Source organism: Mauremys mutica, chromosome 5 (assembly GCF_020497125.1).
Source record: "Mauremys mutica isolate MM-2020 ecotype Southern chromosome 5, ASM2049712v1, whole genome shotgun sequence".
Lineage (NCBI taxonomy): Eukaryota > Metazoa > Chordata > Testudines > Geoemydidae > Mauremys > Mauremys mutica.
Genome location: NC_059076.1, coordinates 67,224,010 through 67,245,773, shown reverse-complemented (window position 1 = coordinate 67,245,773; position 21,764 = coordinate 67,224,010). Strand labels below are relative to the sequence as shown.

Below are 21,764 nucleotides of genomic sequence, written 5' to 3'. Positions count from 1 at the left end.
TGGACAACTCCCTCCACCCTGCCTCTTACTCTTCCCCCCGCTCTGCCCCCATTCCACCTCTTTCCCCAGCGACCCTGCACTCACCAGCCATGGTGCTCCGCTTCCCGCTACTGGTGAGTGCGGTGAAAGGATCACCCTCTGCACTCACCAGCGGCAGGAAGTGGAGAGACGTGGCCCCGGCCCCAGCCATGTCACTTTGGTTGGGGAAAGGACCGCCCCTGGCTCTCACCGGCAATGGGAAGCGGTGCGCTGTGGCTGGGAGCTGGCGGAGTAGAGCGGGCTTAGGCCAGGCTGCTCTACTTCCCAATGCTGCCAGTGAGGGGGGGATCCCTTCCCCCAAGCCCCCTCCCCCGAGCGACACAGCTGGGGCTGGGGCAAGGGAAGCAGAGAGGGCTGCTTCCGGCCCCCCGCTAATCCCCCGGGCCACTCTGGGCCTGTGGGGCCCCCAAAAGTGGCCCCCCACAGCTCCTGCCTCCCAAACCCTGGGGTGGGAGGGAGGCCTAGGGCTGCGTAGGGCACCCAAATGGCTAGGGATGGCCCTGCATACACAGACCCCACTGAATTCACATATTATAGGCACATAAACCCTCTATTACCCCTAAGATACAACAACTTCCCCTTACCGACCAAGTCACAGTGTTAATAAAAGTACATAGCATCAGTCATAACACTATTACATAGCAGCTCTGCATCTGTCACATAAGTGTTTACCATTCAGTAGCATGAGGTACTACTCCCATTCCCTGGAAGCTAGGGAAAAGAGACAGGTTATCCAACTGGGAAGTCCTGCATGACAGAACAGAGCACTAGCCCTAGGTGGGCCTAGTCTGTACAGTTTAAATACTAGAAGGTTATTTTATATAGCTTGAAACATTGGTACCTACAAGTTACGTCCTCTCCTGCAGCAAGCTGGCATATTTAGATTTGTATTCCTCTTTGTTCTGGGGAAGCAGAATAGGCATAAGTATTAATAGAAGAAATCTTGTCAGAAGTCCCTAGTCAACAAGTCTTTAGAATTAATTACCCTTTCCTATTAGAGATATCAAAATCTTATCTAAAGATTTCTAAATGAGAATACTCAAAATAGTGGCACCAGGAATAAATTAACTTATTACTTTCAAGGATGATTTTTTCTCTTTTTTTAAATTGTAGGCAGCCTCCACCCAATATTCTTGATCTACAAGGCTCCAACGCTAGGGGCAGGCTTGCCTGGAATTGCACTGACTATGACAACTTCTATCACGCTGACAGCAAATGGGCTGCAATGACCAGGGATAGCTGGTCGTCAAAGGGATCTGCGCTTCCCAGCTTAAAGGTACAGTACGTTCCCCAACAGAGGTATAGCTGAAAATTTCAAATTGAGACTGTGGTAGTGGCAAGAAAATGATAGATAGATGGAAGGAGGAGGCTGGCTTCTTAGAGTTGTGGAGTTTGGTCCTGGTGCTGCAGGGCTTTGGCAACGCTTTTTAATTGAAGAACAATTTTCTGTCTGGGGAAGTATATACTCTGTTCTAGAAGAAAGTTTAGCTAAATAAACATGCATAAAACTAAAGTGATCAGCATCAGCAGGCCAGTCCCTATACAGGTTTTTAGGGCCTATATAGAATCTCAAAAAACAGGTCTTAGCACCTGTAGTGTACAGTATTATAGAAACACAGGAATAGTTGTAGCACTAATAGTCGCCAAAGCATTACTGGTGTGTTAGTGTAGTGATAACTAAACAAATACCAAGAGGAGATAAACTGTTTAGGCTTTTTGTGTGCATACACACCCAATCCTAGGCCACAGAGGTTCAACAGTAAAATAAAACTGCCCAGCAGTTCATATCTGAAAAGAAATGGTTATAGGCAGTGTTGGAATTCAACTCCAGAATGGGGACCCACTATCTTGTTGCTCAGATACCAGCTCCAGTCCTCTTTCCATATAATTCAAGTTAGATACCCCAATCACTTCAGCACTCTGTGGTAGTAAAAAGTACTCATGAATCCATTCTTCTCCAGCTGAAAACAGGTCTCACTCCATCCATAACAGTGCAACAGATTGCTCTCTGTATGGGAACCTCTTCGCTCATAGAAGGAACAATGGAGCTTTCCTTCTGTCATACAGGCTTTTTTAGCAGATCACCATGGGATCATTATAACTCCAAAATTCAGTTTATAGGAGACTGCATTTATTTTTAAAAGCTTGAGATAGTCACTCATAAGCTCGCTAGTGCTGTCTTGATCTTCAGGGCTCTCTGGACAACATGCAGTTCATACTTGTAATTCTTAGACTGTCTTAGTCCTGGGATCGTGCCAAAACAGAAGATTGACTGTGACATATTACAAGGGTAGTTTTTCAGCAAGTGGATTACTAGTATGTAGCAATTAAGCTAATTTTATGTGGGAACAGAAGTATCATAAGGTCAGAGTCTTGTGCTTTGTTTACCAATCCACCCAGCTGCCTTTTCCCACATCTAAAATCCTGGCTTTCATTTTTAGTTTCACTCCATTGCTTTTCCTTCAATTGTGTATATACAGAAGACAGAATAGCAAGAATATATTAATCCACCACTGGTTGTTGAACTGACTTCATCCTACCTCTATTTTATCATGTCTCCTGTACTGGAGGGAAAAGCTATTCTTTAAAACACTATTTTTCTTTGTTTTACACCAGAGTTAGCATATAGTCCACAGTAGCTCTATCAATTGCAGCCCACTGGGGTAAAAATAAAAACAACAATAAAAAACTAGTGGTCTTCAATAAATAAGTAGATAAGGTACATCACCACCAGCTATGTCATTCCAATTGCCATTTATTTCATGGAATATAAATCTTAAACCAAGTATCTGCCTCTGGTATTAGGATTATTTTGTTTCAGGACACATTTTTGAAACAAATCCTTAATTTTATTAACAAGTATCAAATCATGGAATTGAGGTTAATAGTGAAAAATTACATCCCCAAGCCTTGACTGCCTTAATCTGGTTTGAATACCCTATCAGTTTGATTACTCATTGTCAGTCTCAGAGTCTACGTTTTTTATTTACAGATGTACACGCCCTCTCCTACTTTCTGACCTTTCTGCTTGGGTGTTGCATATGTACTGATCTATAGCTCCTGTTGATACCATTCAATTTATGCTCCTGCTTCTTGCCCAACTGCTGACATCCTGTCCCATCCTCAACCCCTCATTCATTCATAAAATGTACCCTAAAATAACATTATAAAAATTCATAGAATCATAGAAGATTAGGGTTAGAAGAGACCTCAGGTCATCTAGTCCAACCCCCTGCTCAAAGCTGGACCAACCCCAACTAAATCATCTCAGTCAGGGCTTTGTCATTCCAGGACCTTAAAAATCTCTAAGGATGGATTCCACCACCTCCCTAGGTAACCCATTCCAGTGTTCCACCACCCTCCTAGTGAAATACTTTTTCCTAATATCCAACCTAGACATCCCCCACTGCAACTTGAGACCATTGCTCCTTGTTCTGTTATCTGCCACCACTGAGAACAGCTGAGCTCCATCCTCTTTGGAACCCCCCTTCAGGTAGTTGAAGGCTGCTATCAAATCCCCCCTCACTCTTCTCTTCTGCAGACTAAACAAGCCCATTTCCCTCAGCCTCTTCTCGTAAGTCATGTGCCTCAGCCCCCTGATCATTTTTCTTGCCCTCCACTGGACTCTCTCCAATTTGTCCACATCCTTTCGGGGGGGGGGGTGCAAACACTGGACGCAAAACTCCAGATGTGGCCTCACCAGTGCTGAATAGAGGAGAATAATCACTTCCCTTGATCTCCTGGCAATGCTCCCACTAATGCAGCTCAATATGCCGTTAGCCTTCTTGGCAACAAGGGCACACTGTTGACTCATATCCAGCTTCTCATCCAATGTAATACCCAGGTCCTTTTCTGCAGAACTGCCAAATTGTTAGGGTTAATGCATTATCTAGTGTTCTCAGCCTTATTGATTAAGTCACAAGTAAAGATCCATTTTATGGACTCATCCTAAACCTAGGTAGAAGTTGTCACTCAACATGAGGTAGCCACATAACTCAACACAAATGGTGCTCTGGTTAAGGCCTAGACCAGGGGTCGGCAACCTTTCAGAAGTGGTGTGCCGAGTCTTCATTTATTCACTCTAATTTAAGGTTTCAAGTGCCGGTAATACATTTTAACGTTTTTAGAAGGTCTCTTTCTCTAAGTCTATAATATATAAGTAAACTATTGTTGTATGTAAAGTAAATAAGGTTTTTAAAATGTTTAAGAAGCTTCATTTAAAATTAAATTAAAATGCAGAGCCCCCTGGACCAGTGGCCAAGACCCGGGTAGTGTGAGTGCCACTGAAAATCAGCTCGTGTGCAGCCTTCGGCACGCATGCCATAGGTCACCTACCCCTGACCTAGACCAACAAGGGAAAATGGAAGTCAGGATTACAACCCAGAGGCACAGCTGTGCAAGTGTACTCTGCATGCTAATGGGCCTTCAGTCTCATGAGCACCAAATTCTGTTTACCTTAAAAAGGTTACTGTTTTGGTAAGAGTCCTATGTAAAAGACAGGCTATGCAGTTTACCACAAAGTGGGTGAGTGTGAAATCATAGTGGCAATCGAGTAAAACAAAGTTGTATTCACTGAATGTGCCTCTACAGGACAGAGCTTGGTACCACACCAAGCACTGTAAGAGATTCCAGATATATGTCAAAAGGCTACAAAGTTTACAGTTACTGCTACAAAATAAAAGAAACTGAAACCATTTCAGGGAGATGCACAGTGAGGAGAACTTGATGTGAAGAGTTATTTTTCTTGTCCCCTTCAGCCTGAGATATTACTAATCTTTATTGAGTTCAAACTGAAGATGGGATGAGTGATTATAAACATACAAACCAGACTGTACCTCAGCTCTATTCTCAAACATAAGGGTACAAAAACAATTGTTACATTAATCCTCTCTCTTCTCCAATGTAAAGATTAGCTGCAAGGCCAACAGATCCAGTCATTTTTCTACAGTTTCTCCATTCAAATCTCATGCTGCTCTGAGGCCTCCAGACTGGAGAGTTGCTTGGTGCACTCTGGACAGTATCCAGCTTGGAAGCCTTAGAAAGATGGTGGATTTGGCATAAAAAAAACCTGACCCAAAATAACTGGAAATCTGGTGAAGTCTGATTGTTCATGCAGGTGAAAAAAAAATACAGAAAATTGAGTGAAGCACAAAAATACAAATACAGAACCTCAGGCTCTTAGGGCACTTGGCACATGGACAAGTATAAAATAGTTTTGTTTTTAAAGTAAAGTCATATAGATGTTATGGAAAGCCTTATGTTGTGAAAGAGTAAGGAGTGAACTTGGAAACAGCCATGGGCCTATGTGAGATCTACTGAATTAAGAAATAACTAATTCCTCCACAGAACCTAATTAGCAAGGGCATTCGGCCCATTCGTGTTCACTCAATTTTCATTTCTGCTCACAGATCACTTTTAAGGTATCAGCATTTGTCCGATGGACAAGGGGCATCTATAGATCTGAGTAGAGTTTAGGGAACATAAGCCCCCGAACCTTGCGAATACTGTCTATTACAATGCCATATCTGCTGCTGCACTACTGATAATGGTACTAGCCAATTGTACCCATCAATGCAGTGTTCAATCCGAGCTTTATCCACCAGAAGCAGAAAAACATTTCTAGGAGGAGATTTAAAAGGGAAAAAAAAATAAGCAAGACAATTTAAACTGAATTCAAAACGTTTATTGCACCAAATGTTGCAAAGAAATAGACCAAAATTATACTGTACATAAACAGCAGTAAGAAAAAAAAATTTCCACAGTTTTTGATACTGATACCCATTCAGTCAATCCTAAAAGAAGGAAATCCTCTCATAAAACATGCAATAGCAACACAATCTGATTTGCTTCTAGTATGGATAACCAGTTATGTATGTCATTTTAATCCATTTAACTGGAATAGCTAATGTATACTATATAATTGGCAGTTTAGACTCAATTCTGATCTGAGTCCTTTTAAGCCAAGAGTGGAGGTTGGGGAGAGGGAATCTTGCTTTAGATAGTGACCATGTTGTGTCACTTTACATACAACAGTTTGGTGTTTTGAAAAAGGGCTTTTCACTTTCAAGAGAGTGAAAATATACAAGCAAAACACCTTATTTATTTTGTTCTCCAAATTATAGCTATGAAAGACACACAGTGAATTAAAAGTATATATTCATACATTTGAGGCAGAAGAACTATAGTTTAGATTAATTAATAATTTGGGAAGCTATAAACTAGATTAAAATGTTTAGTTCATATTGAAACTGCTTTAGATTAAAAGACTTATTATATGCAGTCCTACAGTTTAGTGTTCACCTGTACTGGCATTTCTCCCCCACATCTGTAAAAGTAATTTACTCTGAAGGGTGTACATTCTTTACATTGGAATGTGTAAACTGCATTTCTGTAGGGTTTTGAAAGATTACTCAGCCTCACTTGAAAACCAAGAAAAATATGTATTAAGAAGTTTACAAAAGATTTATAATACTGATAAAAATAAAAAAGCTTTGGAATCTTGAAGATTTCAGCTACATTTTTATTTCACTGTAAGTTTTAAACATTTTTCCTGTACATTCATATCACTTTTCATTCTATTAAAAAAATAAAACTGAAACATGCTATAAAGATGTCTAACACAACAACATTTGTACATACTTACTGCTCTGTCATGCCACACTAACTTGCCCAACCAGCAAGATGCTACAAAAATGTTCAACAGGTAAGCTTTACAAAGTTGAAGAGCCCTAAAGGTAGTATCCTGTCAATTGAGGTAGTATATTTGGCGGGAGGGAGAAATATTTAAGTTTCTTTAAACTAAAGCCACCATTTTTTTAAAATTAAGAATTATACAAACCTTAATTTTAGAAATCAATTTTGAGACTAAAAATAGGGCAGTCTCGTGTAATTTGTGAAGAGCAGCAAAGTGTTATATAAAAGGCAATAACTATACTGTAAAGATACTATACTGGGCTGAGGAAAAGTCGATTGCATTTGAATCATCAGTTCATACATCTCCTTAAATCAATGTACAATTTTATCAAACAGCAGCATTTGTTGGGGGTAAGTAGTAAATTAAGGATTGCTGATCAAGGTTCTAAGCCTGCAACATGCTGTGTGCAGGTTGATTTGCCTTCAATGGGGCTCCATGTGGATACAGAGGTCCACTTGCAGGCACCTCTCTGCAAAACTGGGACTCAAGTCAGTTCAGACGGAAACAAGACAAGCCATTTTTTGTTGAACATAAACAGAAACTAGACAAACTAAATTACTATGAAAAAAACTGCAGGGCATGAAGTAATGAGAATGCATAAAAGATAGAATTCTTGCATACTTACAAGGGAAGTCATTACACACACCTACACACTTACTAAGCAGAGAGGGGAAGTTTGACAACAGGTGCACTTGCTATGTCATTTGGTTTCAAGCAAACCATGGAGTGGAGGTCAAAGCAGCTCAGGGGAACCAAATCAGGGCAAGCAGATTTCTTCATGTATCAGCAATAAGAGATAACCCAAACTTCAGGAAGACTGTAGTCACTCTGAAGAGCATATTGGAGAAAAGGCCTAAATGTCTACAGTGCAATTAAACACCCATGACTGGCCTAGGTCGGCTGATTCATGCTCATGGGGCTTGGGCTGTGCGGCTATAAAACTGCAGTGTAGACGTTTGGGCTTGGGATGAAGCACAGGCTCTGGGACCCCATGAGGAGGAAATGTCCCACAGTCCATGCTCCAGCCCAAGCCTGAAAGTCTACACTGCAATTTTATAGACCTGCAGCCTGAACTAGCTGACACGGTCCATCCATGGGTGTTTCATTGCTGTGTAGACATACTCTGAAAGTACTATGCAAAAGGGAGACTCCTGGTATGTTAGATTGGAGATCCTAGATGTTAAATAATCTTATCTGTTTAGAAATCATACCTGGAAATTAAGAGTCCTTCAACTTGGAGACACAACCCTTCTGCACAGAAATTTCTCATGGTAATCTACACGGTCCTCTCAGAGAGAGCGCGAGACAGACACTAACAAGATTAAGGGCAATTTTCTGTCACATTTAGAACAAAATGAAAACCCCCGTAATACTCACCTTTTCTCACTTTAATTATTGAAGATTCTCTTTAGAAAGCCAATTATCAGGGCAGTATAAACTGAAACTCTGTGCTTAAATGCTAGGAATTTCTACAATGCTGGGAATTCTGGAATCACCAGCAAGGATGGTTCAGTGAGCCAATTAATGAATCCTAGCAGGCAGGAATTATTCTAGTAGGAAGAGTTTATGTTTCTAAACAAGTATTTAGACAGCTTGGTATCAAATGCCAAAAGTACCCTATACTACTCATGTCTGTGTTTCCACGGAATGTTTGATAGTCTAACACTCTGCTTAGGTGAGTTCCTTGCCTCGAGCTTTCTTTCTTTGAAAATAATGTTATTTCCTTTTGCCCTTTCTTGGTCTAAATAGTTACATATGCTGCTCAATAGTGTTCAATGAAAAAAGTAACTTTGTACCTTGCTGTGTATACTTTGTATGTAAATAGTAAAGTTTGTGCCTGTGGGCAGAGAATTTCAGATAACTGTATACTATTATAGGGAATAATAGAGAGACTGGTGCTATGAACTATTTGACCTAATGGGCAAGTTTCTTCCTCAAAGCAGTTAGTCCTTAATAGATTAGAAGGCACTGAGATGATAGTGCAAAAGTTCCGTAGAATCATAGTGGATGTTCATGAATGTTCATATTAATAAATCATGATGTCCAGGCTTGTCATTGTCCTCTTTGTTTCACTTAAAACAGCCCCTACTTTCAGTGTGAATAAAGAGTCATCTCCAAATAGTAGCAATGCATTTGACCAGTCTATTTTTTTTTAAAAGAAACTTTTGAGTTTATGCCAATTGGTTGGTGTATGCGCACGCGCACACACACACACACACACACACACAAAATGTAACACATTTGGTAACATATTGTACGTTAGCTTGTCAAACGGAAATATCTCAGATGGCAATATTGGATTCCATTAAGACATAGGACCAATTCCCAGTTTTACAGGTCATACAGAAATGCAAAAAAATCTATTAATGATGTAAATGCAAGAATGTAAACTTGTAGTAGAAATTCTATAAGACTTTCTAAAAAATCCTCCTCTCTCAAAAAGCTGTCTTCATATTAATGTTGGGGTGGCACTAATTATAATCCGAGCTCATTCTATTTTTTCATCAGTAAAACTAGAAGCAGCTGCAGCTTCCTTTTATCCTTAAAGAAACAATAAACCTCACACATGCCACATAACTCAGCTGCCGAGTCAAAGTTTCTTGTTTTGAGCTGGCCACTACTACAATACAAAAGGATGTCTGTGTTCTGCAAAACTTTGTGTCCATCCAAACACCTCTGTATAGGAATGCTACGTACATAGTTTACAACTCCAGCTCCGCAACCAAAGAAGCGCACAAAACACCATGCGATCACAAGTGCAGTATTAGAAGAACTATCCTATTCCACCTGTTCTTTTTACTGCCACCTCATGGGTTTTTTTAGCAGTATTTTCTGCTGACAGTTCAGTGTTTGCTGTAGTGTTTATTTTTGTCATTTAAAAAGACCGCAAGGATGCATTCACCTTCATGATTTGTTAACTCAGAGGTGAGTGTAAAAAAATCAACTCGAATGACTTTTGTATTATGTAAACTGAAGTCTTTAGATAAAGTGTCCAGCTGAAAGTAGAATCAAAAGGTGTTGGAATGCACTGCCATACACCTGCTCCTCTTTACCGGTACTTGGCACGTCTGTTCTTCCTTCAAGATTCCTGTAGTTTGTTTAGGGAATGACTATCCTGAGATTTTAACTTATAAGAGTATTTGAGCAACATACGGGGAGTGAGTGCTTGCGACAGCAGCCAACAAAGGCAAGTCATTGGATTCAATCCTAGAAGTTTAAGAAAAGGAAGAAGGGTTTTAAATATATATATCAACCTTTTACCGGAAAATAATAAAAGTTTCCCCCTCCCTCTCCCACCTTCCTAATCCACACCAGAAATAATTGGCAGTCACTCCCTATATCACTGGTGATTTAACAGGCTGAAGTGAGGTCTCTTCTCATTAAGGGTTCATTACTATTTGACCATTCATAGCATACCAATAAAATGTACAGTAGTATTTTTTCATTTGTAGATTTTTACAAAATAAGAAATCAGTGTTATATTGTGTCATGCATTATCTTTGCTTGCTTTTAAATTCTTCACAAAATTCAGTTCACAGCTTCTGCCAAGCCATTAGTGTGAAATAATCAGGTTCTACTGCATTAGTACTACACTAACACTAACACCAGTTTGAAGAAAATAGTCAGTTTTTTCCAGGTGTTATATATAATCAAAATCAGACAGGCTCAGTGTTTCAGCACCACAACAGCTTTGCACCTCCTGAGACAGGTTCATGTTCTTAGAGCAGCAGTGGTGCTTTGGCACTCCAGGTAAAAGTTAAAATTTATTCACCCAGGCTCTACAAAACTCAAAATTCCACAAATTGAGACTATGGCCATAATAATAAACAATTTAACATTCCAAAGGCATATTGTATCAAAGTCTCAGTAGATGTTTTTGACAACAGATCCTGATCTGAGCAGCATTACAACTGAAGTTGCTTGACAAGAACACATACCCACTCTGCAATCAAAGCAGGAGTAGAAAAAGCACAGCCCTGTCAGTTTCAAGTCACTTCAGCTATGGCGTTCAGACCAGGATATGAGATTTGATGAGAAACAGAATGGAACGCCTCAGACAGCTGGGGGGAGGGAAAGTTAAAGAACAGGGAAAGCAAAGAGTAAAAGGGAGGCAGTGTGACTTAGTGGCTAGAAAACTGGACTGGGATTCAGGAGACCAGATTTCTATTCCCAGCTCTGACACTGGCATGGTGGGTGACCGTAGGCAATTCCCATAACCTCTGTGCTTCAGTTTCCCCATCTGTAAAATGAGGATAATGATATGACCTCCTTTGTAAAGTGCTTTGAGATCTACAGATGAAGAGTGCTATGCAAGAGCTAGATATTACTATTATTATTATTAAAACACTAAGAAATAATCAGAGAAATTGCAAGCTCTTTTGTTGTGTGTTTGTACAGCACGCAGCACAATGGGGTCCTTGTCTATGATTAGGCTCTTAGGTGCTACAAATAATGAAAAATAATAAATGTAGGGTTGACAGAGGGAGAAAAAGAGAAGAAAAAATGGACACAGTCTCTTCATTTGGCTGTTGGACAAGAGGAATACAGTGAATGTACAGGAAGGCTGAAAAGTGAATAACTGAGAAAAACTTCACAAAGAAAACCAAGTCATGCACCTTAGTGACTCTGAGTTACTGTACCTAACTGCTTAAAAAAACAAAACAAACCCAAATACCTGTCATCCTTTTTTGTCACACATGATTAACAGCAGTAAGAGTCCAAAGACTCAGACTGGCAGTGGTCTCCAACTTCTTAGGATATCTTCTTATTAAACTATAATGTATCAAGAAGGCTAGCATGTATTTTTAACAGTTAAAGCTAATTAGTATCAGAACTGATTTCTGTCTTATTTCTGAAGATGGGCTTTTAAATTATTGTAGAGAACAAAATCAGTGGGAAAGGGGAGTGGAGAACACAAGCCAGTCTGACAGGCACACTGAGAACAGCTGTGTGTGTGTGTGTTTGGTCTTCAGGATGTAGACAGGTGCACGTGTAAAGGCTGCATGTAAAGTGAGTAAAACACACTATTATGTATAGTTGCTGAAAAAGGGAAACCCATTCGTGTCCCCACACCTGCCTTCTGTATCCAGAACAATGAATACTCCTCACCAAAAAATAAAATCAATAAAATAAAAACACCCCAACATTTGGAGGCACTGCTTCTGCCTACCCTGAAACTTTGATACAAAAGGGGGGAAAAAGATCGAATTGACTGATAACAGAATGGGACTTTGCCTGTTTGCCTGACAAACTGCTCATGAAATAAAACGTTAATTTTTCTTCAAGACAATAAGGACCAGTTATTGTTCTTGATGCTAAATTTTAAACTGTTCAATTTGACTTCCAGATAGCTCAGTGGCACACATTTTCGCACTTTATTTAGCTTCTCTCTCATATACAAGCCTAGTGGGTAGTGAGAAGCAAGCCTACTCACTGAACAGCGGGGTAGCATTTGAACTTCAAGGGAGTTTGGTCAATCTTACCAGCAGTTTATAGCAGCTCTAAGTCTTACTCACCCCAATACAATTCCTAGCTCTTTTACATGAACTCTTGTATGTCCTCGCAGGTATTCTGAGAGCATTTTGCTTTTGAGGTACATCTCCTGTAGTCTATCCTCAAGATGCATTATGCACTGTAAAAAACACACCAGAAATTTCAAGAATCGATTTAGCTTTCATGTGAAATCACTGTAAATGTGTAAACTCATCATTTTAGCTACTATACCAGGAGGCATGATGTAAGTTTAGTGTAACTTAAAAAACCCAAAAGAATAGGCATAGTGCTCTTTGCAAGTGGCCAACACAATCGTAGCAAAATGGATCATTTTTCAGAGATTTGGGTCAGGCTATCTTTCCTGGCTAGCACCTTTGTTGCAGTCAACCAGCCATATCCAACTCCCACTGTAGTCAATGGCAGTCTTTTCACTAACTTAAATAAAAGCTGGATCAGACCCAAAGACATTCAAGGCATCTAATTAAAACTGAAACCTGAAGACTTTGATTAGGCCATCTTTATTACAAGTCACTACTGTTTTTTCTGAAAGATACAGCTTAAATAGCAGAATCTAAAATCAGAATTTTACAGGTCTGCAGAATTGCCATTCTTGAAGAAACTAAGAACTATAAAAAGCAGCAATTTTATTTTATACACTTCTACCTCGATATAACGCTGTCCTTGGGAGCCAAAAAAATCTTACCGCATTATAGGTGAAACCGCGTTATATCGAACTTGCTTTGATCCACCGGAGTGCACAGCCCCGCACCCCCCAGAGCGCTGCTTTATCGCATTATATCCGATTGGGTCGCGTTATATCGGGGTAGCGGTGTATTTGCAATAAAGTGTGTAAAGACAGTGATATGGGCTGGAGTGACAGGTTCTTTTGTTCATTAATTTATTTAAAAATCTCATTTATGAACCCCTTGTAGATGTTTTGCAGTACTAGTGCTAAAGGGTTTTAATATTGGTTCAACGGTGTTTAATAACTAAATACTAGTTGTCAAATGGTAAAAGTTGAAGTTAATTGGTATTTCAATAATTAGACTTTTAAAGATCACATTGTCCATTAACTTAATATGCTAGAAGTTCATATGCTTTTTTATAGATTTGAGAGAGAATTTAAGTGTGAGAGCAATTATCATGCAAGAGAATAGGTGAAATGCCATTGAAGTCAGAGGCAAAACTACCAGGGGGCCAAAATTACACCCAATATTTTTAGTGCTAGAATATGAACTGGTAAGACACTATTGCCTATTTTGGTATGGGATACAGGATGTGTATTAAATTTGATACATCATCTCTCTGCAGCAAAGACCAGTCCACCAAAATCAAACTAATTCAGCTCTGCATGCTCCTAGAGATGAAGGCAAGCAGCGTACGCAGTAAGTCATATTGCAGAGTACATCTGACAGGAGGAGGCAGCAATTAGACACGCATCAGGAGCATGTAACTTTAGGTCACATTAAGTATATTTCTCAAGTTTAAGGAGTAAAAAACACTGCATTTGTTAAAGCATATGGAATTCTTAACACTGTCCTAGAAGTTTGAATTTCCTTTTGTATTTTATGCTAATGTACAACAAATTTTGCTAATTAAAGTCTAAGGCAGAAGAGAGCTGTGCTTGGTAGGTAAGATAACATTATTTTGATGTTCTTTAGCAGCATAAATAAATATTTGAACAATCATTCTTTCAGTTCATAATGGTTCTTACATAAGTTGAGAACAGACAATGGATCAACTGTTTAATGCTTTGGGTCGTAGGAAAAGGAGATACCATCTCATGACACAGTGCTAGCTAAGGTGAACTGACAACCGCTTGACTTAACATTTTCACTACATACCCACATCACAGGCGAGGATCAGAACATGGTATGAGCTAGGATAACACATTCTCCATGCACCCTCAAATGCAAAGGGAATCCATTAATGCAGTGGTTCTCAACCAGGGGTATGGGTACCCTTGGGGATACGCAGAGGTTTTGTTTATACTGCTCTATATACTGAAATGTAAGTACAATATATATATATTCCAATTGATTTATTTTATAAATTATATAGTAAAAATGAGAAAGTAAGCAATTTTTCCATGATAGTGTGCAGTGACACTTGTATCTGATTTTGTAAGCAAGCAGTTTTTAAGTGAGGAATAACTTGGGGGTACTCCAAGACTAATCAGACTCCTGAAAGGTGTACAGGAGTCTGGAAAGGTTGAGAGCCACTGCATTATGCATCCTTAATAGGCTGGGTTAGGGACAGATATCCGTATAAGTAGGTGTACACTCAGGGTTGCCCCGGGGGGGGGGAGGAGGAGAAGTGGGGCAATTTGCCCCAGGCCCCGGGCCCCACAGGGGCCCCCACGAGAATATAGTATTCTACAGAATTGCAACTTTTTTTAATGGAAGGGACCCCCAAAATTGCTTTGCCCCAGGCCCCCTGAATCCTCTGGGCATAATTCCATAAACTCTTGTCATCTCCTGAAATTTGTATTGCCACAGTTTACTTTCCCAGTCCTTATATCATTAATGTTATATGGGATTAAGAATTTTATGAAAGTAAAGAATATGGATGGTAGGTAAAGAGAAGTGTTTCCCTCTCTGTTACACTCCATTCTAAAGGAGATTCAGCAGTGTCACACACTCCTATATGGTAACCTTTACAAACAGAAGACTTCCATTCACTGAATGCCAGCTAAAAATCAGAAGATACTTAGAAATTTTTAATTTGATGTGTGGATACACCAGACAAATCCCTCTCATTCTTGATGGCTGAAGAGTTCAGGCTCATCATGCCTACAGAGGTGTGAGAAATGAAGTGGAATTTTTCAAATTTTCCTTATGACTTGTACCATTGAATGAGTGAAAAATTATTCAAACGCCAGCTTTCAATATCAGAGATAGTGACTCAAACTGGGATATACATTTTTTCTCTCTTGCTTTTTTTTTTTTTTTTAAAAAGGTGCATTTAAGCAGCATCCATGCCGATTTTAGTTTGTTCTTTCCACTAACCATGGACATACTCCAATGGGTGGGCTTTAATATAGTCATATCTCTTGAAGTGCCACAATGAGCACACCATTGGCCTGTGTTGCCTATAGCTCAGAGCTGTTCTCTGTTTTGTGTAGTACCATACAAAACACAGTCTGTTGATCTGAACAATGGGTGGGTAGCTCAGAAGGAAAACTGACAAGGGAGACAGTCTTCTAAGACACAAATTTAGCAGCATTATGCTCATCAATGACGGGGGTTCTGTGGGTAAATAGTATATGATCATGTAATTCAAGACTTTAGTATAATGCATACACACAAGGGGTCTGAATTAAGGCTGAACAGGCAACCTTAATTCTGGCATTTACTAACTTTTGAGTCCTTGACTTTGCAATCTTAATGTTCTTTTAATACGGTTTTATATGTGTAATATCTCTGTAGGTGGGCTGCACTGTGCATGTTTAGTATATTTACTAAATTGTTTCACTGTAATTGAAATCAGGCAGGTAATACCTGAAGGCCCTAGCATACGAAATTTGGCACACATGACTGAACAATTCTTATTAGCCACAGTTGTTCATAAAGAAATACTTACGAAGTCAGCTGGGAGGTGGAGTTTGTAAAGCTGTAAAATGGACTGCAGCAAATTGGACACTTGACTGGAGACTAAGACATCTTTGCCTAGCTTCATACTGTCCATCATCCTTCTCTGGCTTGTAGCCACCTGTACAGTCCATTTATCCGTATCGGCAATAATGCAGACAGCTTCTGCTATGGGCTCATCTAGTACTGGATGCTGTAATAGGTACAAAACAAGAACACTAGGTATTCAAAACATTTTCAACTGGTGTTCACAACTGAGACTAAAAGGCTTCATTAGCACTTAAGTTTTGCGTGGGAGGGGTGGAATGATAAAGTGGGAAGAGTGTTTCAAAGAAGTGAGACCAAACATTTGTTTTTGTCTAAAAACAAAAGGTTTTATAAAAATAACGTGAGAACTGTGGAGAATTTGGATTGGATTTTGTTATGGTGAAATAACTAACAAGACAAACTTGATTTGGGGCCAAAGTAAAAATACGCAAGTCAGATGCGTAGATTTTATTTTAAAAAAAGATGGGTGTGAAAGAGACAGCTATATACTAATCGCGAATTTCTTTATACAAAAGGAATCCCCAGCTCCCCTATTAGACCAGCTTTACTGCTGCTTTCTCTTACAGGGGAGGCACAAAGGGTTAGACTGGGGGCTAAAGCTGCGGCCTGTGTGTTTCAAAGACAAATTTCTGTTCTGCAAGTGTGGAAAAAATTGCAATTTCATTGCTCAATTTAAAAATTGCAATTTCATTGCTCAATTTAAAAATTGCAATTTCATTGCTCAATTTCATTGCACTCCATTAGAGAAGCACGGTTCTTTTTACTGTTTCCTTCCTGCACTGCTACAGATAGCTAAAAGCACTTAATGTCTGCAGCTAGGGCTTGTTAATCTTTAGTCGGCATTTACTGTGCAACTATAAATGTTAATTTAGTGATAGATCAGTTATAATAAATTACTTGTTTTGAACCTACAAATAGAGTAAAAACCAGACATTTTAGACATGGTCTAACACACAATGAAGCTTGTACTTATGGCCAACTAATCTGCACTCAGTCATTTGTGCTAATGACTGGCAAAATCTCTGTCCCTACAAGATTTCTCATCTCCATAGTAACATGTACTATAGTAGGTGGTAACTGCATTAACAAGCTTCCAGGCACTTGCAGACCATCTTAGTTGTGTACACTGCAATGCAGTCAGCCTGTTAAGGTGACTGAAAAGGGAAGCACTTCAATATTATATTTTTCCTATTGTAAAGAATAATCCTGTTAAACTTTTCAAGTTGTAAGTAGAGAATTAGATATCCCCCCCTCCCATTTATGTTTAAAATCTAAGATTTATACAGTACATGTGAGCACATGTGAAAGGGGTGTGTGTGTACTGTCACATGTTCTAAGAGTCAAGAAGTGTGAAGTCTCTATATTGGTCACTAGCAACTGGTTTTATTGAACAGTAGCTATCCTGTATCTTTTCCCCATTCAGAATATGTGCTCAGTAAGATCATATCATTCCTACTATTAGAGGTCAGTGGCTCTGGAAAAAATGTAGGGAAACCTACATGCACTGCATGAAGCAGATCTGCTGGTAACCACTGCTTGAGTTTTTCATCATTACTTATTCCATGCAGTACCAGATCAGGCATGTATGTGGGACAGTAACCACCGAGAAGTGACCTTCCAAAGTTTTTCACACTTGGACTGCTGATTATGTTGGATCTGAAACAGAAGAATACGAAGCCCATTCAAAAGCCAAGAGCATAACCACCCTTCAGATATCTCTCCCCACTCCTCCTATAAGCACAATAAGTATGGTGAAATTGTCAGCATTATAGACTTGTCACAAGATCTTCAAATACATGAAACTGATGCAATTCTTATCTGACAGGCTACATTTAGATGCTGTTGAGAGACCTGATATTAACTAGCCTTCAGGTTTACTCTGTGCCTGGCTCTGTAGCCTGTTTAAATTTACATAGCAAGTCCTCTGGCATTTAAAATTAAGCCGCACTAAATGAAGCCACACAAGGAAAAAAGAAACAATGAAGCAGAGTTAATATTGGTGTAGGAACCTTAACATTCCCTGACTAATTTTAAACAGTTCAGAACATTTTAGTTTTCTAGATTTTAAGAAAAGAAGACAAGTCTGAAACTGTTAGGCCTTGTGGAATATATAAGCTCCCTGTTTTGCAGCTAGTTGGTTTGCTGAGCTTGAGAGTTCATTGCGTGGTTCAGTGAACACTTAACTAAATGCATATGCAGTCTCAAGCAAAGCAAAGGCATCAGAATTATGCCTGCATTAGACTTCATCTGTGTACCAAAAAGTGTGATTAGAATTTTTCTACTCTCCCTAAACTCAAAAGGATGAGAAAAGTCTTTTGCTCAAACTTTCACAGATGTTCACCTTCTGCCAGAGCACAAACATGGAATATTTCAGCCTTAAGGGAACAGTTTTCAAGACCCTAAACAATAACAAAGCCCAGATAACTGGCTGAGTGAAGTCTGTAGAGCTCTGCCTGGTCACAAGGGCTCTCCTGCACTGTTCAGAACTTAAACGGTAAAAGAGGGGTGGGGATGGAGATGTTATAATGGAAATTTAATAGCAACTTCTAGCAAATATTAAAAGTAAGTTTAATGTAAAGTACTCCAGACCAGTCTTAGAGGTTTATTTTGTTTGGTTTTGGTAAATGAATTTAAATGTTCATGCTGGATAGACAGTGAAGTTTTCAATTCAACACATAGGCAGTAACTATGCCCACTCCCTACCCCAACAGCATGTGTCTTAGCCCTGCTGAAGGACCAGAAATATCTGAGAAAAAAAGCCCTGTCAAAAAACCAATGATTTTGGCAAGTCAGTGTATCATCTGCTCAATCTCAGCCTTTTGCTGAGACGGCCAACAAAGGACCCAGTTGCAACAGCAATTTTTGCAGTACAGACATCAGCAAGAAACTGAGTTGAGACCCCAGGCATTTCCCAGGCCGTTGAACAGCTCTTGGTTGGCAACAGCGTTTGACCCCATTTGGCACAAGATTCACTCACATACATTCTTTACCTTGGTAAAGGAAGTTCTACTTCTGTAAATTCTTCATGCCTATTGCTGACATGGCCTCGAGGGTGTAGATCAGAGATACATGAAGCACCATCGTCGTCGCTGTCTCCAAGTGCACTATCTGAACTCTCATTCCTAGGAATATCCCCTTCGATTCGGAAGGGGATTTTCCTTCCAGCATCCCCATAGGGGACATCTTCAGTGACTACTTGGCCAGAGTCCTGTACGTCAGAACTTGTTTTAACAGAGTCAAGTGAATGGCCCTCCCCATTCTTGGAGCACAGGGTTCTAGCTTCCTCTAAGATTTCTGTTTTTACAGTTTCTATTTTATCAGATGGCTTAAGTGGTTCATCTGACAAACCACGCAGAGTAGAAGTATTTGCTACATTCATTTCAATTTTATTACCCTCGGCAAAATATTCATCAAATATATTCGCACTCACTTCACATGACGGAATTTGTGCGTAACAGATATTACGCCTACTGTGTAATGGGTTAAGGGAGGCTTTGGAAGTTTCTTGTTGGCTCAGGGAAGTTTCTGCAGGCACATTTGGTGGACTTGACATACAGCTTGCTACCTGTAGATTTTTTTTGAACGCCCTAAAATTTTCATCCATGTCACTCTTGCGAGTTTCTAAATCTGACTCTGGCGATGTAGAACTTCCAATTTGGAAGGTGACCCTTTCTAAAGGAGGACTCCTATCAACAAACCTCTCAGGACACGGTACAGCAGATGACCTGTCAGATGGCTTTTCTGCTACTTCACTAGTGGCCTGGTTGCTATTCTTTAAGACATCCGTTAAATCCTCTGATTCTATTTGTTCTTCAAAATAGTAGGACACAGTTCCTATATCAACTACCTTCCCTTTCCTACAGTCATCCACCATTCCTTTAGACTCAGAACTGCCAACTGTGCAGTCTTTTGATACAATATAGGATGCCCTGGAGCTCTGATCAGCCTTTCCTGTTACTTCTTCATTCTTTTCTTTTGAGGACATTGGCAGAGCAGGAGAGCTCTCTGGGTTACTGACATGCCCCACAGTGCTACTGGTTTGATTTCCACCATTCTTCTGAGGTAGGATTGGCGGCACAAGAGCGGGTTCATTCTTAACAGTGACAATCACATAATCAGATTCTTCAACCTCTCCCTTTTCCAATGTAGTTGTGATCTTCCTTCCATTTAGCAGTTGCTCTTCCTCTCCAACTTTCCCATTCCAGGCCAGTTGATTTTCTTGTAGCTCAGAGCACCGGAGGAAGTATGTTAGAACGTAGAGAATACGTTGAACTAATTCCTTATGTTTTCCAACAATCACAGTCCGTGTCAGCCTAACGGGAGAGCCTATGGCACCATACAGATCACCTATGCAAACATATAGGGAAACAGGTACTTCACAAATATGTATGTGGTTACACTACAAGATTCAGAAGTAGAAAACACATTACATGCATTCTTTGTAAGAACACACTTACATAATTTGGGCAATTCCTTTTTATACCATTTTAACATGCTTTGCCTCACAGCAAATTAATAGAGGTTTGAAAACATTTTTTTTTAAACCCAATATTTCCTCTTATTTGCACCCAGGCTTGTTTTCATAGAGTTGATCATGAGTGTGAGACTGCTAGCATTCAATCTCAGTCAACACTATTGGAAGTTTTGTTTTACAAAACAAAGCTTACAAGATGTTATTTTCATTAGGAAATGGAGACAAGGAAAGTAAGTCCTTTTACTTATATGCTGAGCACAGTTGCTTCAGAAATCAGAAGCAAACAAACAGGAAGCCCAATTGACATTTTTAATAGAGTTTCTAGGAATAAAAGCCAAATCAAAGCCTTGATCTTAAGAACATACTCACAGGATTAATTTTATGCATGCAAGTAGTCCCACAGGGAATAAGATTGTTAGATAATTTAGATGTATTGAAGTTGGCAGGGCTTGACAAAATGCACCCTAGGGTACTTAAGAAACTAACTGATGCAATCTCTGAACCATTAGCAATTATCTCCAGGAACTCATGGAGGATGGGTGAGATCCCAGAGGGCTGCAAAAGGGCAAACATAGTACCTATCTTTAAAAAAGGGGAACAAAGAGGACCAGGAGAGTTATAGATCAGTCAGCCTAACTTCAATACCTGGAAAGATATTGGAACCAATTATTAAACAATCAGTTTAAGTACCTAAAGGATCATTAGGTGAATACATAATAGCCAGCAAGCATTTGTCAAGAACAAGCAATGCCAGAACAACCTAATTTCCTTCTTTAACAGGGTTACTGGCCTACTTGATTTGGGGGGGGGGTGAGATGGGGGACAGTAGACATGATATAGCTTGATTTTAGTAAGAGACTTTTGTTGCAGTCCCAAATGCCACTCTCATAAGCAAACTAGGGAAGTGTGGTCAAATTGAAATGACCATAAAGTGGATAGACAACTGGTTGAAAGACAGTACTCAAAAAGTAGTTATCAATGGTTCACTATCAAACTGGGAGGCTGTATCAAGTGGGATCACCCAGAGGCCTGTCTTGGATCGGGTACTTTTCAATATTTTCACTAATGACTTGGATAATGGGGTCGACCATATGGTCATAAAATTTGCAGATGACACCAAGCTGGGAGAGGTTGCAAGCACCTTGGAGGGCAGCATCAGAATTCAAAAAGACCTTGTCAAATTGGAAAACTGGTCTGAAATCAATAAGATGAAATTCAATAAAAGACAAGTGCAAAGTACTTCACTTATGAAGGAAAAACCAAATGCACAACAAAATGGGAATAACTGGCTAGACAGCAGTACTGCTGAAAAGGATCTGTTCTAGTGCATCACAAGTTGAATATGAGTCAATATCAGTTGTTAAAAAGACTAATATAATTCTGGGGTGTATTAACAGAAGTATCATCTGTAGGGCATGGGAGGTAA

The 21,764-nt window shown here is 39.7% G+C and overlaps 2 protein-coding genes across 6 annotated transcripts in view; one reads left to right on the top strand and one right to left on the bottom strand.

Annotated features, from left to right (window-relative positions):
• The window catches only part of C5H4orf45 (chromosome 5 C4orf45 homolog), a 108,883-nt gene that overhangs the window by 53,233 nt on the left and 33,886 nt on the right, over positions 1–21,764 (top strand). For all 3 annotated transcript variants that reach the window (XM_045019483.1, XM_045019482.1, XM_045019481.1), the window contains exons 4-5: positions 1,153–1,315; positions 13,538–13,611. In XM_045019483.1, coding sequence (XP_044875418.1) covers positions 1,153–1,315; positions 13,538–13,611 — 237 coding nt within the window. The remainder of the gene's footprint in view (positions 1–1,152; positions 1,316–13,537; positions 13,612–21,764) is intronic.
• The window catches only part of FNIP2 (folliculin interacting protein 2), a 74,993-nt gene continuing 58,936 nt past the window's right edge, over positions 5,708–21,764 (bottom strand). For all 3 annotated transcript variants that reach the window (XM_045019479.1, XM_045019480.1, XM_045019478.1), the window contains 5 exons: positions 18,855–20,211; positions 17,364–17,520; positions 15,809–16,009; positions 12,250–12,365; positions 5,708–9,940 (listed from right to left, as the gene is read on the bottom strand). In XM_045019479.1, the coding sequence (XP_044875414.1) occupies positions 9,862–9,940; positions 12,250–12,365; positions 15,809–16,009; positions 17,364–17,520; positions 18,855–20,211 (1,910 nt within the window). In that variant the 3' untranslated portion in view covers positions 5,708–9,861. The remainder of the gene's footprint in view (positions 9,941–12,249; positions 12,366–15,808; positions 16,010–17,363; positions 17,521–18,854; positions 20,212–21,764) is intronic.